This window comes from Penicillium malachiteum (genome assembly GCF_028827825.1).
Source record: "Penicillium malachiteum strain IBT 17515 chromosome Unknown utg000003l:1.0-4950554.0:1.0-4952489.0, whole genome shotgun sequence".
Classification (NCBI taxonomy): Eukaryota; Fungi; Ascomycota; class Eurotiomycetes; order Eurotiales; family Aspergillaceae; genus Penicillium; species Penicillium malachiteum.
This window is the reverse complement of record NW_026643096.1, coordinates 2,578,542-2,601,477: the sequence shown is the minus strand read 5'-3', so window position 1 is coordinate 2,601,477 and position 22,936 is coordinate 2,578,542. Positions and strand designations below refer to the sequence as shown.

Genomic DNA, 22,936 nt, shown 5'->3' with positions numbered 1-22,936 from the left:
CGTGATTTTGTTTGAGCTCTGCGAGCTAGCCAGTCAGTCAATAGGTGCATTCGGAGTTTGTTAGCAATTACTGCAAATGCTACGGCAATGCTACACGACAATAAGAATGAGGTCTCCAGTGTACCTAAAAATTACAAGAAGAGGAAGAGTTTTATCAAGATGTTTCCATTTTTTTATATCAGGTGTAACGGGTATCCGCTATGAAGACCTTCTCAGGCTCACAACGAACGACCAACTATCCCATATTTCCAATCCTCCAAAGAAGGCTCGTTTTCAACAAGTAGCCAGTCCAAAGACCCTCCCTGAACCATTGTTTGTTCTACCGAAGGTAGTGCATTTAAGCAGCAATGGTGACCTCAACCTCAACACCGGCCTCGATGTTGATGATGATCTGCTTGACGGTCTCGGTGGGGGCGAGCAGGCTGATTAAACGTTAGCTGCATATTCAACATAATATAGACATACAGCGCAATGCGCGATATGCCAAGTACATAGATACGGGGAAAACTCACTCAATGAGACGCTTGTGGATGCGCATCTCGAACTTGTCCCAGGTCTTGGAACCCTCACCGTTGGGGGTCTTGCGGGTAGAGATCTGCAGAGTCTTGGTGGGAAGACGGACAGGGCCCTTGACCTGCAGGGACTTGGAGCGAGCACGGTCGATCAGCTCCTGGCAGACCTTCTCGAGGGAGGCAACCTTGCGGGAGGTGAGGGTGATACGGATCTTGTGGACCTTCTATAAGGGGAATTAGCAAATGTAAAAAGGATGACCGTCAAGTCCCATGGTGGGATTGTGTGTTTTTCGTCCTTCCAACCACGGCGCAATGCACAATGCACATTGCGACGGCGGGGAGGGAGATGGCTATCAACTGATAGTGCGATGCGATTGAGGATGAGATTTCACGTACAGGGCCCTCGCCGAACTCCTTCTCTGGCTTCTGGAAAGACATCTTGATTTTTTGTTTGAATTGATGAAAGAGACTAATTGCCAATCAAGACCTGAACTTCGTTCGGTAAGGTGATGATGGCCGATGGAGATTGTGGGTATGGAGCGAGAAAAGCGAACATTTTTAGTGGGAAAAGCCTTGGCACGTTCGGTTATCACCACGCTAACCTGAATTGGGAATATTGCTGAGTCATCCATCAGAGTCGGGGACCAAATGCAGTTCAATCTACATTACTTGCAGTGAGGATCCCTGTTAGCTTTATTGTTTTTTCTGTTATTTGTTTTCTCTTTCAATTTTCAGCTTCTCGTGGAACAGCTTCATTCAGGTTTCAAGTTTCACTTGGCTGCATTTACAATGGCGGGATTTCCGCCACTTGCTCCGGTACCTTCCCCCGCAGTCCGGAGGACTATCCCATCAGCTGATTGGGATGCCTGCTTGGATGCATGGATGATGTTACTAGGCATTCGATTGAATGTCACAGATAAGAAGTTTGAAGCTTCAGCTATAGAAGACCTCTCAGCTGTCTCTTTCTTGGAATCTTTCTATCAATATGCCGCAGAAGGAGATCAAGGTTTACATCATGGACCTAAAGCTCGACAGCTTCGCAAGCTATGTTTCTTGACAGCACGACGATACATGCTCATTGCATTCAATACTTCAGTGGAGCTATTCAACTGGAGACTGCTTGGAAATATATGCTCTTGCTATCCGTCAAGCACGGCATTAAAGACGACATTATCAGAAATATGGGACATGCATCATGAAAAGATATCATCCAGCATAGAATCAGCCAAAACATTTATAATTGAACAATTATCTTCGCCAATATCATCCAAGTCTGCTGGTGTCCTCTCAGATATTCGACGTCTGACGATCTTGGCTTCGGTCTTGCCACCTTCCGGCCATGTCTTAATGGCAGGCTCAGACTTTCTAGACACATTAGCAGAAGTCTACCTGCCACTCAAGACCCAGGATGAGCTGCGCAGAATTCTCGTCGCAAACCTCTACGTTGGCCTCGTCTCATTGTTGAAGGAGCCCTCGACAAACCTATCTTTGTTACTCGATCAGCTCTTCAGCCTCAAGGCCGCCGCTGGACTAGGTTCATCAAAAAAGGAAAGCGAAGCAACAATATTGTCGGATCTCATTTGCAGCTCTGACATGCTGCAAAAACTCGAAAATTACCTCCAAACCCACCCTCAAAGACGAGGAGAAGACCTCCTGAACAGTCTCCGCGTTTATCAAATAGAATCAAAACATCTGCACCACCGCTACCAGAGGAGGAAGAAGATAGACAAGGGAAAAGCACCGTCATCAGGTCTACATGTCCCACAGGAGCTTCACGCACACAAGATGTCTCTTGTCTCTCAAGTACAAGACCTCTTCCCAGACCTTGGTTCCGCATTTGTCGTGCGACTACTAGATGTCTACAACGACAACCCAGAAACCGTAGTCGCCCACCTCTTAGACGACTCACTCCCCGCCGAACTTCAACTTCTGGATCGTTCAGAGCAACTGCCACCCCAAGCAGAACCGCAGCATGACCATCTCGCACCCATGGCACACCCTTCACCACCCCTGGACCCCATCCCAGCACGCAAGAATATCTTCGACAAGGACATCGACATCGCCGAGCTCAGCCTCTCAGAAAAAGCAAAGGGCAAATTACGCTTCGGCCGTGCAGACCCAGACCTTACAGCCGACGAAGTCCTCGCAGATCGCAGTCAACACGAAACCAACAAAGCAGCCATTCTATCTGCCCTGGCAACATTTGATTCAGACGACGATGAGCGCGACGATACCTACGATGCCGCAGATGTGGGCGGTACCATCGATAGCGGAGCAGCAGGTACAGACGCCGACGCAGATGCCGACTCCCGAAACCAGCGTGCGCCTACAGGAGATAACCTTGATATGGTGCTGTTCCGCGCGTACAAGACTAACCCGGCAATCTTTGCTCGGGATGCTGTTACGCGTCGCTCGCAGCCTCGTGCGCAACTTAAGCGGGAGACTGATATGATGGATGAGGCTATCGAGGGCTGGGCGGTTATGCTTACGAGGGACCCTAAACGTCTTGCTAGACTTGAGGGTCAACTTGCTGTTGATGCGGGTGGTACTGGTGGCTCTGGATCTTTGAATCAGCCTAACTTGGCTCCTACTTCGTATCGGAAGCCGAAAGCTGGAGATGATGATGACTCTGCGGATGAGTCTTCTGGTGGCTTTGCCGCTCGTGGAGGTCGCGGAAGAGGTAGAGGTGGACGGGGCCGTGGTGGGCGAGGGCGTGGAGGTGGTCCGTCCCAGCCTGGGGATCAAGGACAGCAGAGTAACCCTGCGGCTAATAGGAGGAAGGAGGAGAATAAGGCCAGCAGGGCTAACCATAATCGACGCCAGCAACGAGCTAAGAAGATCGCGCGAGGTGGTGGGCTGCCTGGTTGAATGTTGTCAGAGTTTGCATGATTCATCCGGTAAAGATGAGAATTTCCAGCATCTTCATTAGTCGGAACCTTAGCAGCGAATGTTCATTGTTCATAGATTCATTTAGATTTATAAAAAACGCATAAATGGGATTGTACATTTCATTCATTAATATAGATATCCACACCTGGTGGTTCCTGGGTAAAGAAGTAACACTATCTAATACCATCTCTTCCGCTTATTCAAAAGGCCTGCCTATAAGCACATATGTGACTGAACAAAAATCTAACGTTAATGATGATGCGAAAACACGCCCTCGGCAGCAACCGACTTGCGGCATTCTTCCATAAGTCGAAGTTGCTTGGCCACATCGCCTAGTCGACTGATGACCTCCTTGTTACCATCATAAAAGGTAAAGAGGGCATAGGGAATACCCGTCTCCTTACAGAATTCCAAAACGTACTTCTGGGCCTGTCGCAAATTATGGCGAGGCATGCGAGGGTAAAGGTGGTGGATGGCCTGGAATTGGAGACCACCATGGAAGAAGTCCAACCACGTAGGGCAGTCAACATCCATCGTAGTTCGCAGCATCTTCTGAGGGAATGATTCATGGACACCCATATCAGCCGTGGACATGGCGAAGTGAGATAGGGTGATCTGGACATGCAGCGGCGAAGGGATAACATGAGAGATCAACAAGAAGACGAGCCGGCTGTTCCAGTCAGGCAGCGTTTGATACAGGACAATATAGCCGTACCAGTACCAGAAGAAGATCTGACCTGCATACTCTAGCCAAACGTGCCACCAGGCCATTCCTTTCTGCGGGGCTTGACCCTTCAGTAGATACTCCCAGCTCAACCGGGTAAGATTGAAGCGAGCTAGCGCCATAATAGGGTAGTATGAGTAGTTTTGGATCTTGAGCATAACCTTTGATACAGCATCGAAGGTCATGTTACGGTCGTAGTAGGTACTGTCAAGACTATCGAAGAAGCGGTGTGTGATAGCGAAGAAAGGCATGTGTTCGATGTCAGGGTCGTGCTCAGGCGCATTGGTGACAATGTGATGGACATTGTGGCTGCGTTTCCACCAACCCAGACTCAATCCGCCGATGAAGTCTGCAATGATGATTCCAATTACCGTGTCTACATGGAAATTGTGTGTGATACCCATATGACCAGCATCATGGGCAGTAAAAACAAGCTGGTGCCATAAGCACCCAAGCCAGAAAGCAGAGGTCGCCCACCAACCCAGACGGAGAAATACATAGAATAAGACCGCAAAGAGACTGTATCGGCAGCTTTCAACCATATACGCTGAGTAGTTGCAATCGAACAGTCCTTCGGCTGGCATACGCTCATTCAGCGCGCGGTATTTGGCTTTGATGCTTTCCTGGTTTGCCTGGTCCAGCGACGGATATTTTGCGGTATCGAAAATGACCTCCTCCTTTGTTCGGGCATCGAGGAATGCTGGTCTGTGTTGCGATGCTTTCTCCGGGGGCGTGGAAGGGGCGGTATCTGGATTTGAGTACTTCCTTCGGCGGGTCGTTGATTTCGCGTCGACCGCATCAAAGATCGGTGATGGGGGCAGAGATCCTTCTTGACTGGTATTGTCCTGGCTCATCAGATCCTCCTCGCTTGAGCAAGCATCCTCTGTATGAAGACGAAACTTGCCGCCTTGAATTGGCGGGAGGAAGTTTGTCCAGACTCCTTCGATTCGTCCGATTTGGTACTTGGCCATAAGATCGCGGGCATATCTCGAGTGCAACCTGAGGGAGAATGATAAATTAGTCAAAAGACCAAGGGCAATGCGTCTGTAGTAAGAAACTAGAACATACGCGTTGATCTCATCTGTGGCATCCCTGCCTACCATATGCTTGATCGCCTTTTCTCCGCCAGGGTGAAATTGGATAAAAGCATCCACCTTGAGAACGCGGTCCTCAAAGATAAAAACATGTTTCCCTTCTGCGATCAGTCCTTCAATGTATCGGCGACTCAACAGAGAGTCCTTCCGGGGCGGTCGGGGTGTGGATTTCTCCATTGTGAGACGATGCGGTGAGATGGGGAAAGGTAGAGAAGTGTTTATTTGAGGAGCTCAGAAAAAACAAAGCAAATTTAGACCATTGTACGAGCTGTAGTCTTTTAAAAAGCGCTTGAATACTGAAAATTAAGAAGACAGGAAATGAAGGATCCAGACCAGGCAGAAGTGAGAAATGTGTATGAAGGAGGTGGATCAACAAGCGGGGAGAGATCGGCCGCGGTCTAACGGAGTACGCAACTTCCCGTGATTACACTTCAAGGTTGACTTGCCTATCATAACTCAGGCATAGCTAACGTGCATACAACTTCTACATATTCCTCGTGTCTGTTCAGTGTGACTCTTCTCTTACTGCTCAATACTTCGAGTATAATAGCAGAGAAGGCAGATAGGCCTAGAACTACAACAACATACAGGACTTAAAGAACACTCGCATGATGGCTTCCCAGGTGATTCATTGTGTGAACAGCCCCGATATTTCCACTTAATCTAACCAATATAGGATTCTCTTTCTTCTCTAGTCCAGACATGGTTTCAGTGGGACCAGGTGTGAGATCCTTCAGCGGGTTGTCTGTGGCCTGATCGTTGTCTTACCCGTTCGGATATAGGATCCAACGACTCGAGCGGAAATACGGAACCTGCAAGACGCCAGTGCCGTTAAAGAGCTAGAACTATGTCTCCAGAAGCGTATGTTGAGTTGAGATTTTTATATGCTTAGTGGCTGAAGGATTTGTCCATTTACTTTAGGCATCGAGTTTGGAACCGCGGGCTTACGCGGCCGAATGGCCGCAGGATTCTCTAATATGAATTGCTTGACGGTGATTCAAGCATCTCAGGGACTGGCCAAATACATCAAAACTACACGCCCAGAGGATGCGGTCAAGGGTGTTGTGATCGGTCATGATGCGCGCCATAACTCTCGTAGATTTGCGGAGCTTGCTGCGAATGCCTTCCTTGCGTTGGATATCCCAGTTTACTTCTTTACAGAAACCTCGCCCACACCAATGGTTCCATTTGGAATCAACTACTTCAAAGCGACTGCGGGTGTGATGGTGACTGCAAGCCATGTATGTGAAAAAGAGTTTACTTCGAGGGTATGCAATGCTAACAAGCGAACTTGAAGAATCCCCCACAAGATAACGGTATGTAGCACTTTTTCACAGTCAAACTCAATTTACTAACTCGAAAATAGGATACAAGGTGTAAGTTCTTAAAATAGAAAGCTTTATCGCAGGAGGGTACGGAGGATGCGCATGTGCTGACTCCTTGATTCAGCTATTCGAGCAATGGAGCACAGATCAACCGACCCGAAGACGAGGGCATAGCGCAATCGATCCGTGAAAATCTGGAGCCATGGCAAAATGCTTGGAAGGAATTACTCCCATGCGATATTTTGCATTTCGACGCCTTTCAGAACCTCGTCGGTCCTTATGAGACTAAAGTCCAAGACTTCGCGGTTTGTTTCATTTCTCGCTCTTAACAGAAAATGACTGACTTGTCAAAAGAGGTCTACCGTGACTGATTGGAGGCCCTTCAGCCCATTCGTGTACACCCCTCTCCATGGTGTTGGAGGCCTAGTACTCCCGGAGCTATGTAGTTCACTTGGAGTCGACAACATCGTGTCTGTGCCTCTCCAAATAGCACCGGATCCCGAATTTCCTACAGTTAAGTTTCCCAACCCCGAAGAGTCGGGGGCCCTCGATCTTGCCATGGAAACAGCAGATAAAGAAGGAAGAACCTTGATCATTGCCAATGACCCAGATGCGGATCGATTTGCGGCAGCGGAAAAAGTCAAGTTAGTCTCCTCTGTCTTGTTAAACAAAAAGTTACTGACGTGTACAGTGATCGATGGTTCCTTTTTACGGGAAATCATGCCGGTGTCTTGCTAGCGTCTCATATTCTTGAGTCCTTGAAAGCCACAAATAATCTTTCCACTGCCACTTTTCTTACCACAGCTGTATCCAGCAGCATGATTGAAAAAATGGCAGTATCTGAGGGTGCACAGTTCCAAGAAACACTGACTGGCTTCAAATGGATGGGGAACGTAGCTCGAGATCTTGAGAAAACCGGCAAGCATGTCCCATTTGCTTACGAAGAGGCGCTCGGCTACATGTTTTCTTCGGTATGCTACGATAAAGACGGAATTACCGCCGCGGCAGTCTTTTTAGCAGCATACGCAAAGTGGAAATCCCAGGGCCTGACAGCTCACGCAAAGCTCCAGCAACTTTTTGCCCAATATGGACACCATGAGACCTTGAACAATTACTTCCGGTCACCCAATCCAGCTCTGACTCTGGAGCTGTTCCGTGGAATTCGCAGTGGACCCTTCCTTGCTAACATGGAGTTTGGATCATTCAAAATTCTCCGTTGGAGAGATATGACTGAAGGATACGACTCTGCAACACCTGACAATAAGCCCGATCTACCCGAAGACCCTAGTAGCCAGATGCTGACTCTGTGGTTGGAAGGAGGTGTGCGTTTCACCATCAGAGGATCGGGCACTGAGCCAAAGGTCAAATGTAGGTCTCACCAACCCCAACGCCTCCTCGCATTCTCCCCAATTGGGTATCCGCACGGCTTTATCAAGCCATTTCGAAACCGACTAACGTTTGCCCTCTAGTCTACATCGAAAGCTGTGGCGCCTCGTGTGAAGATGCTGTCAACGCTGTCTGTCAGGTGTTCAAGACGATTTTGAATAACTGGGTTCAGGTTTACACCCCTACCATGACTTACGACCGCAAGTTTCCAACATCGTCAGGCCACGTTCTTGAACTAGAATAGCCCATGAATGTTTGTTTAAAAGGTCCAAAAATAAAGTGCATGAATGCTATTCCAGATGAGAAGTCTCCCTGCATGTAATCAAGTAGCTAGCCTTGGCATGAGAGTTGTAGTGACGCTAAAAGTCGAACAAATTGCCCGTTTAGTGTAACTCGAAATGCAGACCCCCGTGCATGTCAAAACATTAGTATCTCTTCCAAGTAACTGAAAGTCGCATTATTCTTTGACTGTCCTGAGGTTTGAACGAAATGGTTTATTTCAAAATCAAACTATATGCAGTGTTACACGTGTGGTATGACTCCTACTTGGTCCTCAAGGTTGTTTGGAGGACTTCCCAATGAAATAAGAAGGACTACATCCCCGAGGAATGCTCAGAGCACCACCAGTGGATGGTATATCCGACACCTTGTCTACCCTCCGAGTTCCAAGGTCCCAACTTGAAGGAGTTTTATATCCAAATCTGAAACTTGTCGTGGAAGCACGAGACAATGTCTCGTCGACCCTGTCCTCGTCACAGCCCCCAACCTCTGGGCTCAGCTCATTTCCACGAGCTCCCCAGGAGACCGGCATGCTGCTCAAGTCAGCATCACATTTGCAGTCACGGAAAGAAAAGCGCCGCCAGTTCAAGCGATAACTCTCGTACACTTTGTGACAATGAAGCCCCTCGCCCTGCTGGAGGACCAACCGAGAAGCATAGAAGTCCGCATAAGGCAAACCCGAACTTGAAGCAATGCCATCCGGCCTATCGGGGACATATCCACTCACACAATGCTCCGAACATGCACTCGTAAGAATCTGAAATCTCAGGCCCAACCAACCGCCCTTCAGTATTGACATGTTTATAGAAGCAATAATAGAGCTCGCGGTCTAGCGCAAGAGCAGCGCTCCCCTCATCACGAAGTCCAGAATCCAGTACACATGACGCAACCGATCCATGCCAATTCTGGCCCTGGTTGGAGAGGACCGCGAGAACCGATGGATCACAGACATAGTCCAGGCCACCACCGTGAGGCTAGATCCTCCAGTATCGACAAAGAGACCACTAATAGAGGGCGAAAACAAGATGCCCCAGCTCGGCATATGCATGGAGCAAACTTGAGAGAGAAGCTCAGAAACCATGATCACCATCCTCATTCCCTGCCTCAGGGACAAACTCATTGTCCTTTTAGAGAACCAGCTGTACCTGTACCTGCACCAAGCCCATCTCGTCATGTTCATTCCGCTACCTGTTCTCTCCATGGGAATCCACAACCCAAAAAACAAGCTGTTCATGGCAACGAAAGTATTCCCAGCAACCAACAACGGCAAGCAAGATGGGTATACGGACCGCCTCTACCGGTTGTCATGGTAGCTCATCGAGCCGCCCAGAGAGGGAGAAGAAGGGCACACTGATGATTGTATATTTCCGAGACATGACTTTTACCGTGCTTTCCGTCATGTTTTACTTTATCAATCCTGTTTTTATTGCTATTTTCCTGTCACAATATATCTTGATGCAGATCCGTCGCCATAGAAATTCGATCCATTTTACTAGAAAAAGCATGACTTGATCAATAGTACTCTGTGGGTAAGACCTGTTTGCTTTCAGCAGTGTTAAAGTCTAGTGTGGGCTAAGAAGTGGCATTCATTGATTGTAAAGCCTCAAAAATGTGGCGAAGAGCTGCTGCAGGGCTACTGCACTATACTAGAAGACCAGGTGGGATTGTACATACACCATTGCCCGCTCTTACAGTTTTAGAATAAGACTACCTAGGTGGCATGCGCACTAAGCATGAGAATTTTAGTTTCAAAAATAAGCTGAATTTCTTGGAATCCAAATTAGAACGCAAAGTCGAGGAACAGGCTAGATCAGACGTTCCTCAGGGATAGGCCGAATGGTCTTAGCTTTCTTTCGGCCCTCCTTCACAGCCTTTTCTTCCCCTGACTTTACAGCCGCCTTGATCTTCTTGACCACCTCTCCTAGCTCAGTCTCTTTTTCAGCAATCTTCTCCCTTGCTTCCGAGACCTCATCAGCCTGAGCGATGATTCGATCGTTGATTCCAACTTGCACAAACATCGCAAAATTCCCCTTTAGCAGATCATGGTGCTTTTTCACGTCAAGGATATCTTTCTCGGCATTCTCATGGTCTTTTAGGAGTTTCTGTAACCCGCTAAGGGTATCAGGATTCATCTCGAGATCAGTATTTTCATGCTCACTAGATGACTCTTTCGAGCGACCAAATTGGCATGGGATTTTGTTAGACTTCTTTCCAAAGTGACATTTGGCGCAGTCAAGAAAATGTGGACACCCTGGGACCACTACACAAAATGGGAATGGTCCTTATCCCAAGTGGTAGTTCAAGCAAGCAGCTTCGCCCTTTTTAATCTCCCCAACCATGAAACAAACTGTTGCTTCCAGCTTGTTATGGTCATCATGAAGAAAGTCTTCCGGGCCGATAGTTACGTCTGGCACGTATCTGTAGCTTCCGTTGGGGCTGCATGGTTGAGAGATGCTTCAATGCCTTCCATTCGAACCGATCATGTTTCTTGGCTGAGCAGTATTTGAATCTGAAGATACTTTGTGTCCAGAAGCTCGGGGAAGTGTTGCAAGTGGTATGCCTGCTGGAATGATAGGCATAATTGCAGCCGGACACACGGTCCAGCCCGGGGTATCGGCCTGTCTATTATGGATATTAGTATTCTGGGACGCTTAATGTATCACTGAGTTAGTACAGACCTTACACTTGTAGATGAGTCATGTTGAAGATAAGATGACGAGTGGAAAGTAGAAAGAAGAGATATGTGAAGAGTGGAGATGCTGACGTGTGAAGCATAACAGAAAGCTTTAAATGTTGAAACGCCTGGAAGGCAATAAGTAAAAAGTTGGGGAAGAGAGATGTGTAAAGTAGAAAGAAGATATATGTGAAAAGTGGAAAGAATAGAGATATAGACGTGTACGAAGCATAACAGAAAGCTTAAAATACTTGGAAGATAATAAAGAGAAGATAGAAAGATGAAAGATATGTAAAATAGAAGAGAGAGATATGTGAAAAGTGGAAAGAAGAGAGATACGGACGTGTGTGAAGCATAATAGAAAGCTTCAAATGTTGAAACGCTCGGAAGGCAATGGGTGTAAGGTAGAAAGAAGAGAGATGTAGATTTCTGTGAAGCACTTGAGGATAATAGAAAAGCGCTCAGAAGATGAGGAGTAAATGGCGGCTTAGGTGGTTACCTCTTCAGTAAGAATATCAGTCACTGGCATAAACTTGGAAGTCGTAGCTCGATTATAGATATTTGGCAATACTAGGTACCATAAGTCTTAAGCACTCTGCTCCATTTCACGAAAACATACATACTAATATTCCGGATAAATTCTCTACGTCTTCAACGCCGCCTCATTTGACCAATTGGTAATTGTGCAAAGCGCCAATACGGTGCCTCTGTAAGCCGGTAATTAGAAAATGCCTAGCACCGCGCAAAGCGCAGCGCTATATGTATCCAGAAAATTGGAAAGTCATGTACCTGGCTATGTATGAAGCTCTGTCAAATGGACGCCCTATATCGCGACAAGGCTAAAACTTGATCAAACACTTATGTTTACATACCTATGTAGGTACTCAGCTGGATACTCCTCCATTTATGTAAATACCTATAGGCGTAACTACAGGTGTCCCTATAGATGTATCTATATGATACAAAGATGTGTACCTAAAGGGGTAGGCTAATGGCTGCATCACCTTAGAAGTTACACATGTTGATAAGCAAGAAAAATCAAAGTATTAGCTAAATGTAAGCTCAAAGAGATCAAAATTTGAACTATAATAATGCTGAACGGTCAACAAACTTCCAGTGCCCAAGTAGTAGTAAAGGAATTCTAGTCTATATAGTAAAAGACAAACTTGCACACGTACCCTAGTAGTATAGTTCAGGGATAGTTCAGGAATAGTTCAGGGATTCAGGGATTTAGGGATTTAGGGATTTAGGGATTAAAGCTAGGACTTCAAAAATACAATAATGGAGTGTGCTATTGTAGTATTCAAGCCAGATGTGGGCTCATCCAGAATCAGCATGCTAGATCTGGCGAATAAACCTCGGATCAAGCATTCTGATAGTATCAGGATCACGCACTCGCTGTGATTTAGGTTAGGGAGCTTTGGAATTACGATCCTCTGATCCTGACGTTCTATTGGTTGATTCGAAGGAAAAGATCTGGAAGCGAGCAAACATTGTTTGTGATAGCGAAATGGCTGTGTTGCGATTGGCGACGCCAGATCAATCTCTCGGCTCGCTGTCTCTGCGTGATCTTAGGGCATTTGTGATCTTGGGTCCTCCCCCAGGGTATAAATTAATGAGATCTCTCCCCATTTCAAACCTCTTCCTTCTTCCAACTCTCCTCTTCTTCCAAATCCTCTCTTCAGACTTTCCTTCAAACAAACAAACAAACACACACACACACACACACACACACACACACACACTTCTGATATCAGCTCCAAGGTTCAGCATGTTGCCTGATCAACAACATGCTTGAACATCTTGTTGCTTCATCTGTGTGCTTACCATTGCCATGATTCTCTATATGGCTCAGCCTGACGCGTTTCCATTCTGTTGACATCACATCACATCACGTTGTCTTGTTTACCTGACACGTCCCTCTACCAACACAAGTCAACACAACAATCCATCAACACATGTCAACACAATCTTACATCTCCACCATGTTGAGTCACAACATACCAACACAGATCGACACACTTCTACCCACACCATGTTGCATCATAACAGACCAACACATGTTGACATATCCCACACAAGTCCATACAGGCTGGCACACTTCCATCAACATCATGTTGTCTAACAACACTTCACATCCTTCAAACATTTCTTCATGTTGACCTTGCTCAACTTTGGAACACTTCATACATCCACATCCACACATTACACTCCATTGATGTATACTTCCAAGGTTTGGTTCATCATTGAACATTTATATCTGGATTCGTGGACGGGTCACGTCAGTCATCACAACCCAACCATCTAACTACCATCTGCTAACATTCCTATAGCCACTCTTACAATCAATCCCTGCCACATCCCACCTCTTGGCTGCTTGATCAACAGCCCCCTCCCTCCTTCCTCCGACGCCCTCCCTCCTTCGATTCGACATGCAGGTGGTGGCACAATCTGCAGGGACGACGACACACAGGGGAGAAGAAGCTCCAAGTGTATAAACATCTACGACATGCAGGGGGTGGCACAATCTGCAGGGCATACAACGCACAGCGGGGAGGAAGCTCCGAGTGCACACCAAAAAAAAGAGAAAACCTTGAAGGTTGACATACCTTTCTTTGTTATTCTATTTTGTACCTTTTATTTTGTATCTTGCATCAAATGTTGATACCTTTTTGTACCATTCATCATGCTGATATGAAGTATCAAGGCTGGTGCACTTCCCACACAAGCACATTAGGGCTATCCCATCTCCACCTTACAGCCTTCTAGACAACATACACTCAGTCATTAATCAATTCACATCTTCAAATGAGCATTCATTCCTTCGAACTCTTCTTCATATTGTATGGCCGAGTGTTTAATTGTGCTTAGATGTAGCTTGACTGGTATCAAGGTTCATACATTAATACTACCTAGTTCCAATACTCCCGCACAACCTTCTAGATGTCGAAGCTATAGTGGGAATTCCGAACATTGAAGTGATCATTGACCAAAGATACTTCAAATCTGCAGGACTGGGCTACTACTCAAGTAGTAAATAGTATGTATGGACTCAACATTTGAAGTGCTTGAATATTAATATAGAAATTTACGAGGTGGGTTTGGCCCCTCCACTCACGCTGATGCGGCGCAGTCTAGATTTATGCATGGCTTTTGAGCCAACCAGTAATAATCATATTCAACCCCCCCTCTCTATTACTGCGATGCGATGCCACAAAAGCGTCCGGTATTTGAAGGGTCTCAGCTCTGTAATTCAGATCAGATATTTTTACGCGCTAATCAACGCTTTATCGGAGAGTCTGTCGGTAGTTGGTGGGATGCGGAGATAAACAATTTCCCTGCGTGAAGGGTCCCCTGAGTCGGAGTTATTATAACCTACCTAGGTAGAAGTTACTCTCTACACCTGATCAAATCATGATGGAATAGAATGGAGGATGACTTGGACGATTCATAATGTCAAATTCAAGTTGAAGAACTTCAATGAGGTTGAAGGATTATAAGGTTTACAACTTGAAGTAGTAGGTAGTAGTAGCACTTGAGTAGTTCAAATGTTAACTGAATGTTGGTGTTGGTGTTCCATAACCTTGGAATATATCTCGACCTCGGGAGCTCATCGAATCTGAATTACCTCCAGGGCTGCCCAGGTGAGACACGACCAAGAACGCATTCAAATGTTATTGAGATAAATCCACTTGAATGTGATTATCAGCCGGGGCCCTACTGAATGTTCTTTTTGTTCTTTCTTTTTAACATTTGAATCTACCGCGAACTCCACGATAGACACCGAGAAGGACCGTGGTCCAAAAAATGGGGGCTGATACCAACTGATTGGAAACAACGATGCAGCCACATCAATACTCGAAAATATGAACTCGAAACTTGGTTTTCGATGTCAAAGCACCCCTCAGACGTGCATGAGGTGTGGGCGGGAAAATTTGAAATTATGCATGTTATCACTGAAAACAACCTTGGAACCAATGAATCTGGGGTAGATTCAGCTGAATTCCCAAGGACTTGATAGCCGACTAATAAAATCATGGTATCCTCAAAGGATTCGGTGACCTGCTTTATTCCGCTCTAGCGTCCGCGAAATATCAGCCATCCTAAGCCCGATGCAGTCCTCTATTGGCTCTGGCTTTGCAGAAAGATTCCGGACTTGAAGCATCGTCGTTGGTCGTTACTCCCTCCGAATATCAGGATATTTGAATACAAGACTGGGATATAAGCACTAATGCGTGTCTCACTACGGGCCATAACCCAAAATAATTATCAGCCCTAGGGGTCTCAGCCAACGATCGTGATCAAGATCTTCATGAATCCTGGACAGCCACCATGCGATATTCTATCTTTAGTTCTTGAACTCCGTGTCCCTCCCATAATATCTATTCAGATGGAAGAAGATTCCATAAAGTCACTTATAATCGCGTTTCCTACGCGAAATAAGCAAAGCCTTGAACCGCAAGAGCATGACCTGCCTCACTTCCATTAAAAACCGCACACTCTGATACTATGAAGTCTCTCACTATAACACCACTCCTCCTCTTCCTTACCCTCCTCACCCCCGTCCTCGCAAGCAGAGATTTATTCGAACACTGGTACCCCGAATACGGCTTCATATTCAAACGCCTAATCAGTGAAAAGTGTTCCTCAGAATACGACTGGTACAAAACCCAGCATGGAAACCACACATACATGCACGAGCAAACCAAATGGTTCGGCGCCGGTCCCACAAAAACAGAAGAACTAGTCGTTCCACTAGTAAACTGTCTCATGGAAGTCTGTCCCGAATTCATGAAAAGCAACATGGCAAGCGCCAACGTGTTACTCGGACTCGCACCCGTTATGCTCGCCGCACTAGGCTCAAACCTCGACGAGACATCCATCCTAACAGTCGTCGGAAACCGACCGATCTTAGCGCTCGCACTCGCAGCTGGATCTACATCTGTGATCTCAATGAGACCGTTTGAGCATCGGGATCCGTTAGAGAGTCTTAAACCTCGTGAAGGAGGGATGATACCTACGTTCTTCCCATTCCATATCGAGGCGATGATCTCAGTTTTCGAACATGTTATGGTGTTTGCGGCTGTTGCTAATGTCGCTACGCTGGGGTATGCGCTTGGTCATGATACTATCATGGCATTTGCGCCGGGGTATACTTACCTTATTTTGATTTGGGCGTTCTTCACGCCTATTGTACATGTTATGGCGGCTGTAGCGTTGCGAATTAGAGCGCGACATGTACAAGAGGAGTTTCAGGTTGAGAGTGATGATTCTTATACTTATAATGGTTGGTTCAAGTGGATGTTGGTCGGGTATTCCGAGGGTTGTTTACCGCAGAGAGTTGTGCTGAAGCGGGATAATGTTTGGTCTTTGTTGATGTCATGCATTTTGTCTCTATGTGCGACTTGTCATGTTATTTTGGGGACACTAGCGTTTTCGAGTATGTTGTTTATTTCAGCTCGGGATGGCGTTGCAGTTCTTGGCCGATTCATGGCCTCCGTGTTTGTTTGTCGGCTTATACTGTCGTATGAGTTGGCTAAGCTGAGGGTTTTGTATAACTCTGATAGGCGGTCGCTTTCTGGATTAAGTGGGACAGGAAGCTATCATTACCTTATGAGTTGGCCACATATGCGTGGTAAATAGGAGATCTGCTACATGTTCTATTTGACGACCTGTGCACTACACAAGATACCTTCAGATACAGACTGAACCAGGCGCAATAGGAATTTCACCCCACGGAATGCTCTTGTATACTATTTGTATTGATGGCAGCAATGGAAATGCCAGCAAGATAGCCATGCGGAATGACGAAGTTTATCATACATCATGCATCGTTGAAGGAACCGCAAATACGTCGTGAATCATATTGGGAAGACAGCGCAAGCATTCTCAGAACACATCTAAGAGAAGAACTTCTGAGCAGCAGCCTTGTCCTTAGCCTCGCGGCTCTTAACTGCCTTGTTAACCTTGGTGATCTCATTGGTGATAGCCACATCACCGGGGGCGAGAGCAAGAGCCTGCTTGAGGTCCTCGAGAGCCTTATCCTCCTCACGCTGGCCAATGTGAGCAACCGCGCGACGGTAGTGCACCTTAGCCCTGTCGGCATCCTTAGCCTTGGCACTGTCCGCAACTCCCAAAGCGAAGGTGGCCCATTTCTGGGCATCGCGGTAGTGCGCAAGCTTGCCAGCCAGCAAGGAGGAGTTAGAGTGGAGAGTGAAACGCACTGCCTTCATCTGCTCACCAAGCTCCTTGGAGTCATTGTCACCAGGCTCGGGGAACTCATTCAGGTAGCGCAGGCCCTTCTGGTACTTGTCAATACCCAGCGCAAGCTCACCCGACTTGAAGGCAGCATTTCCGAATCCCTTCAGCTCTGTTGCGATCTTGAAAGCCAAAGGCGCAGTCAGATCATCAAGTGGGAAATCCTCGGGGAAGTCCTCGTATGGGTCACCGGTCGAGTCCTGGATGCGCTTGTTGGCGTTCTCATATTCCTCGCCCTTGAATTCACCACAGTCCGCCACAGTCACAGTAACCTCAGGCTTGTCGGAGTTGGTCTTCATGTTCTCGATCTTGCGAACAATGCTCTTTCCATTGATCACCTCACCGAAAACAACGTGCTTTCCATCAAGGTGAGGGGTAGGGACAGTAGTAACGAAGAACTGACTGCCGTTGGTACCGGGACCGGAGTTGGCCATGGAGAGGAGGAAGGGACGGTCATGCTTAAGATCAAAGTTCTCGTCGGGGAATTTCTCGCCGTAGATGGATTCGCCGCCAGTACCGTTGAATGCTGTGAAGTCACCACCCTGGATCATGAACTGCTTGATCACACGGTGGAAGATTGAGCCTGTCGCCTTGGTTAACAGGTTGCCGCTATGACAACTGCGGGGTTAAGAGGGGTAAAATACATACCCTTGTAAGTCAATGGCTTGCCCTGTTGACCAATACCCTTCTCACCAGTGCAGAGAGAACGGAAGTTGTCTGCGGTCTTGGGAACGACTAATGGTCACAGCGTTAGTATATAGTGGGTGGCGCAAGGGATAATTCACGTCGTACCATCATTGAACTGTGCAAGGAGTCGAGTTAGTTACTGCAGGTATGCGCCTATAGCCAATCATAAAACTTACCAGTTCAAATGCAACGCGACCGGCCTTCTGGTCACCGATTTGAATGTCAAAAAAGACTCGAGAGCGTTCTATCATCTGAGTGGTTAGCGCGTCCGTCAATCTCTTGCATTTCAGCGGGTAGATCGGGGAATGGACCCCGCATTGAAAGACGTACGGGAGTCAGCCATGATTGAAAGTTAAGGATGTGGCAAGAGACGAAAGAAAGAAGGTTGAAAAGAGAAAAAAAAGTGGAGATGATGGAGTTTGGGAGAAGGGAAGATCGGAATTAAAGGTGGAGGAGGGAAGAGTGTGAGAGTGAGAAGAGAAGCTCTAATGGTGGGGAAAGATTTACTGCCGGTCTTCAGGAAGCTTCCATGCCGCAGAATCTATATTTCTAGATTTTTGACGCCATTGAAAATGCTCGGGGGTATATCCCAGGTATCTATTATGTACATGACCATTATCCCATTATTTTCTTTCTTTTCCTTTATTGCAGCAACTCAGGAGGTATTTCGAATTCAAATGTTTGCTGAATTGGCCCATCGTGTTCTTTCTCTTTCTCCGTTGATTCATTCTTCGGCTCTTTGGGCTCTTTGGGCTCTTTCTTTGGAAGGTTGGTGTTGATTTCAATAGTCACCTATCAGACAAAAGAGATGTGTTAGTTTATGGTACTGCAAGGACGCGAAAAGAGCTTAAAGCCAGGAAGGCATAATATACCGCCGCGTCTTCACTGCGGTAGTCAACACCCACCGGCCCATCATTCTTCAATTCGACCTCCATCATTGCCTGAAAGACACCGTTTTTGACTCGGCCCGGGATGTATGAAGAGCCCATTTTGTTATAGAAGTAGTCGTAGATTCGCCGGGCAGCCTCAGGCTTCGCTGCATCGTGGAAGTCGGGCTTGTTGCCCTTTTTCATCTTTCCATAGAGGGTGAATTGGGATACTAAGAGGTTATATTAGGCTGGGTAATAATAACAGGGATGTAGATGGTACGTACCACATAGAATCTCGCCTTCAACATCCTGGACATTCTTCTTCCACTATTAAAAGTTAGCGCAAAGTTACAACTTCGGATCTAGAAGTATGTTACCTGTGCTCCATTCTCATCAGGCCAAAATTTGGCTTTTAAGACTTTGTTCACCAGATTATCAGCTTCCTTTTCTGTATCTTCATGACCGATACCTGCAAAAACAAGCAGGCCACGACCAATAGATGAAACCAGCTCCTCATCCACAGTCACAGAGGCTGATTTGACTCTTTGGATAACAACTAGGGACATAATCAGTATAGGCAGAGACCAAACAGCAATGATAAGGGTGTCTACTCTTCATATTGAGGTGCAAGCAATAAAACTGAGGTGTGTCTGTCAGTACTCCGTAAATGAAATCGAAATAGGCACTCATGACATCTCATTCCGTCGCATGATCTCACCTTCCTTCTTTCAACGTCACGTGCGTCAGTTCATCAACACAACGCGTCAACTCACACCTTCTTCAATAATAATAGAATAATACCTGCAAATATCCTTTTCCCGTGAGAAGGTTTGTATGCAGTGTACACTAAGATCATTTCCCTGTTCCCATTAGAATCGAGTTGGTCATTTGCGGTCCTCGCCGTTAGTCACCGCCTACCTGAATAGGCAATCCTCGAAGCTCTGCGAGCGAAGCAAACGATTCCCCAAGTTCGCTGCTCTCCGCTCTCTCCCTTGTTCTCATACCGAGGGAACTTCCCTAACAACATCCACGTCAATATTCCTACCCATTGTGTAGCGTTGACCCTCTTGGTCAAGCCCACATCCCGCAACCCGCCCCCACCATATCGCTTGACCCGACGGTGGGAACACACTAGTCCACAAACTCCGGTGCACGATGGCATCCCGAAAGACACAGCAAGAGATCGAGAAGACCTTCAAGAAGGTTGCTGAAGGGATTCAAACGTTTGAAGGGATCTATGAGAAGATTCGCTCAGCGTCAAATCCCACTCAGCGGGATAAACTGGAGGAGAACCTAAAACGAGAAATCAAGAAGCTCCAAAGGTTCCGTGATCAGATCAAATCATGGGCTGCAGGCAATGAAGTCAAGGATAAAGCGCCGCTGCTTGAGCAGCGAAAAGCGATTGAAACGGTAGGTCATAATTGCACGATTGGAGATTGGTGATCCGTGCTTTGACAGATGTGATTTTCCCCCGAAAGATCAGGCGGCTAATGGACTCAACTTAGTGCATGGAACAATTCAAGGCGGTCGAGAAGGAGATGAAAACAAAAGCATACTCCAAAGAAGGCTTATCGGCGGCGTCACGACTAGATCCAAGAGAGAAGGAGAAGGTGGAGGCGTGTGACTTTCTGTCTTCTATGGTGGACGAGTTACAACAAAAGATTGAGGCTATGGAGGCGGAGGAGGAGACATTGCATGCGCAGATGAAGAAGGGGAAGAAGGATCTGTCCAAGGCCAACCGCATGGCTGATATCTCGCGAGTATCAGAACGCCATAAGTGGCACGTGAACAAGCTTGAATTCCTTATGCGCTCCTTACAGAATGGCAATCTAGAAGTCACTCAGGTCGTCGACCTTAAGGAGAGCATTAAGTATTACGTCGAGGAAGGGGGTAACTTGGATTATTCCGGAGAAGACGAGACACTCTACGATGACTTGGATATCGGCGAAGAGATTGAGGCCCAATTTGGAATGGGTGCCGAGAACGATCGAGTATCATCACAAGATGCCCAATCGGTTCAAGATGATGAGCCAGAACCCAAGCCCAAGCCACCCAAGGCAGATCCTACGGCTCGACGACCCTCCACACAGATGAAGTCCCCGTTGCCAGTTCTCGCCACGCTATCCTCTACGTCTGCGTCTGCTACCCCGAGCATGAAACCCGCCCCTCTCCCCACCCGTCTACCTGGAGAAACCCTGAAGTATGCCTCTGCTGCAGCTGCGGCCGCCGCGAGTGACAAGAGCGGAGTCGGTATTCTCCCCCTGCCCCCTCCACCAGGTGCCAGTCCGGCCTTCTCAGTCTCTCTCCCCGTCTCCAAGCCTGCTTCTATTGCTTCTCCCAGCGTCGCATCGGTACAGCCAGCCCATAAGGTAGCGGTCCCCGTGCTTTCGGCCATTGCTTCACCAGAACAGCCTGTTAGTGCTGTACGATCAAAGACTCCTCGTATTTCCGGAACCTCATCACCAGCTGCTCCTGCTCCAGCGCCCACGGAATCAAAAGAGCCATTGACGAACGGCAAGAAGAGTCCAGAAGCTGAGGGTGAAGAATCAGTCTACCATCTGCCTCCCGATTTGCAAGACCTGATTCAATCCTTCGAGGTGACGAAGCAGCGAGCATCACTTCACCCCTCACCATCAGTTCAACGACTCCTGGCTCACTCTTTGACAACGTGTCCGGAAGCTGGAGATGCGGAAAAGCCTCGTCATTACAGGCCGCAGAATCCTTACAACACTTCTCTCCACTATCCACAAGAGCCTCTTTCCATCTTCGACGACCCGCGACTTTATGACACCGGCCGTATTGATACCGATACACTTTTCTATCTTTTCTATTACCGACAAGGATCTTATCAGCAATATCTGGCCGCCAAGGCTCTTAAGAATCAAAGTTGGCGTTTCCATAAGCAGTACCAAACATGGTTCCAACGTCATGAAGAGCCCAAGAACATTACCGAAGAGTTCGAACAAGGGACGTATCGATTTTTCGACTATGAGAGCACATGGTAAGTTATCCCGCACACGTTTTGGATTTTACCAAATGCCCCATGATAAGATCATGTGCTAACAATTGCCCGACAGGATGAACCGGCGCAAGGCTGATTTCAAGTTTGTGTACAAATATCTGGAGGACGAGTTATAGCGTTTTCTCCTCCTTCTAACCTGAGGCTTAGCACCCTGGATCCACAGAAGCACCGCTCTGGGCCGCCTACGCTATGACCCGGATGATCTTGAGGTACCTTTTTTATTTCTCCGCAAAAAAGAAAAATCAGGAATAGATGTGTCATGGGTTTGGATGGGCCTTGGGGAGTTGTATTTTATGATTCCGGGTTGTTTTGAGTATCGGGGGGTTTTTGTGTTTTTGTGTTTCATTTTTTCATGGTCTTTTTTTTTCATTTTTTACTATTGTTTTCCACAGGATGCCAGGACACGGCATCGGGCAATGAGTACAACGAATGGGTCTCAGGGACACGGGAGTTCTGTGCTATTTTGAGTTATCCCCGGCAGTTTGCGAATGAATCATCAGGCTAGATGTCCTGGGTTTATCACAAAGAACAAAGAACAGTATAGTAAAGTCTGGACTGATCGGACGAGTAACCCTGAAGAGTAAGATTGAAATTCCAGGGAGAACAAAGACTTCGAGGCTACGTGTTCCTCAGGTGTAGGTACCTACAATAGTCCATATTCAGAAAGTTTCTGTACCTATCATGCATGACGAGGGAGTCTGAGGCTGAATTAGCAAACCAACCAACCCGTCCCGCCTTATTGGGTGATACGTAGAAATGGAGACACAGGTACAGAGGAGTACGAACTGCGCACTCCATACCATTCTAGTTCAAGTTGACTAAGGACATGTAGAAGCACGCCCGACATCCCGACATCCCGACATCCCGACATCCCGAAAATGGTATCTTCCAATAAACATCGAAGATAAGTTCGGTGCTACACGGGAAAGATAGAAGGAAAAAAGGTCGCATTACATCACGCTGGAGTTTTAGGAAGACATCCCGTTAAGTGGGTCATTTTGTGAGTCTCTCTCTCTCCACACGAAGTTGACCAGTCAGAGAGGCAGTGAAGAGAGAATGCCAAGTTGCCTCACTTGAAGGTGCATGAAGGTGCATATTGTCTGCTCAGCTCAGTATTCTTGGCACACGCTAAGACGTTAACACGTTAGTTGATGCGGGATTTTTCCAAGGTTTTCTAGAAGGATGGGGATCAAAGAACAGGGGCTGTGTCCTCCGTA

General features: G+C 47.0%; 9 protein-coding genes across 9 annotated transcripts; 4 read left to right on the top strand and 5 right to left on the bottom strand.

The window, feature by feature from the left end:
- Positions 1–337: 337 nt before the first annotated feature.
- S10a (40S ribosomal protein uS10) lies at positions 338–950 on the bottom strand (the record flags this gene model as incomplete). The annotated part of the gene is made up of 3 exons (XM_057090763.1): positions 338–422; positions 513–736; positions 909–950. The coding sequence occupies 3 exons, from the start codon at positions 948–950 to the stop codon at positions 338–340; spliced, it is 351 nt and encodes a 116-aa protein (XP_056945504.1).
- Positions 951–1,301: 351 nt separating this feature from the next.
- Positions 1,302–3,380, top strand: N7483_007325 (ASCC2 family CUE domain-containing protein; the record flags this gene model as incomplete). Its single annotated transcript, XM_057090762.1, has 1 exon — positions 1,302–3,380. One exon carries the CDS (start codon positions 1,302–1,304, stop codon positions 3,378–3,380), a length of 2,079 nt encoding a protein of 692 aa, XP_056945503.1.
- A 270-nt stretch (positions 3,381–3,650) lies between these two features.
- Positions 3,651–5,396, bottom strand: N7483_007324 (fatty acid desaturase; the record flags this gene model as incomplete). The annotated part of the gene is made up of 2 exons (XM_057090761.1): positions 3,651–5,124; positions 5,194–5,396. The coding sequence occupies 2 exons, from the start codon at positions 5,394–5,396 to the stop codon at positions 3,651–3,653; spliced, it is 1,677 nt and encodes a 558-aa protein (XP_056945502.1).
- A 431-nt stretch (positions 5,397–5,827) lies between these two features.
- Positions 5,828–8,174, top strand: N7483_007323 (phosphoribomutase PRM15; the record flags this gene model as incomplete). The annotated part of the gene is made up of 10 exons (XM_057090760.1): positions 5,828–5,842; positions 5,896–5,940; positions 6,002–6,080; positions 6,141–6,460; positions 6,517–6,535; positions 6,586–6,595; positions 6,669–6,849; positions 6,899–7,188; positions 7,236–7,912; positions 8,014–8,174. 10 exons carry the CDS (start codon positions 5,828–5,830, stop codon positions 8,172–8,174), a joined length of 1,797 nt encoding a protein of 598 aa, XP_056945501.1.
- Positions 8,175–10,014: 1,840 nt separating this feature from the next.
- N7483_007322 (uncharacterized protein) lies at positions 10,015–10,341 on the bottom strand (the record flags this gene model as incomplete). The annotated part of the gene is made up of 1 exon (XM_057090759.1): positions 10,015–10,341. The coding sequence occupies one exon, from the start codon at positions 10,339–10,341 to the stop codon at positions 10,015–10,017; it is 327 nt and encodes a 108-aa protein (XP_056945500.1).
- Positions 10,342–15,392: 5,051 nt separating this feature from the next.
- On the top strand, positions 15,393–16,526 carry N7483_007321 (uncharacterized protein; the record flags this gene model as incomplete). Its single annotated transcript, XM_057090758.1, has 1 exon — positions 15,393–16,526. One exon carries the CDS (start codon positions 15,393–15,395, stop codon positions 16,524–16,526), a length of 1,134 nt encoding a protein of 377 aa, XP_056945499.1.
- A 257-nt stretch (positions 16,527–16,783) lies between these two features.
- Positions 16,784–18,171, bottom strand: N7483_007320 (uncharacterized protein; the record flags this gene model as incomplete). The annotated part of the gene is made up of 5 exons (XM_057090757.1): positions 16,784–17,724; positions 17,790–17,876; positions 17,934–17,943; positions 18,005–18,072; positions 18,159–18,171. 5 exons carry the CDS (start codon positions 18,169–18,171, stop codon positions 16,784–16,786), a joined length of 1,119 nt encoding a protein of 372 aa, XP_056945498.1.
- A 299-nt stretch (positions 18,172–18,470) lies between these two features.
- N7483_007319 (D-aminoacyl-tRNA deacylase) lies at positions 18,471–19,315 on the bottom strand (the record flags this gene model as incomplete). Its single annotated transcript, XM_057090756.1, has 5 exons — positions 18,471–18,620; positions 18,701–18,927; positions 18,982–19,024; positions 19,075–19,253; positions 19,309–19,315. 5 exons carry the CDS (start codon positions 19,313–19,315, stop codon positions 18,471–18,473), a joined length of 606 nt encoding a protein of 201 aa, XP_056945497.1.
- A 537-nt stretch (positions 19,316–19,852) lies between these two features.
- N7483_007318 (CNOT2/3/5 family protein) lies at positions 19,853–21,835 on the top strand (the record flags this gene model as incomplete). The annotated part of the gene is made up of 3 exons (XM_057090755.1): positions 19,853–20,107; positions 20,203–21,698; positions 21,775–21,835. The coding sequence occupies 3 exons, from the start codon at positions 19,853–19,855 to the stop codon at positions 21,833–21,835; spliced, it is 1,812 nt and encodes a 603-aa protein (XP_056945496.1).
- Positions 21,836–22,936: the final 1,101 nt, after the last annotated feature.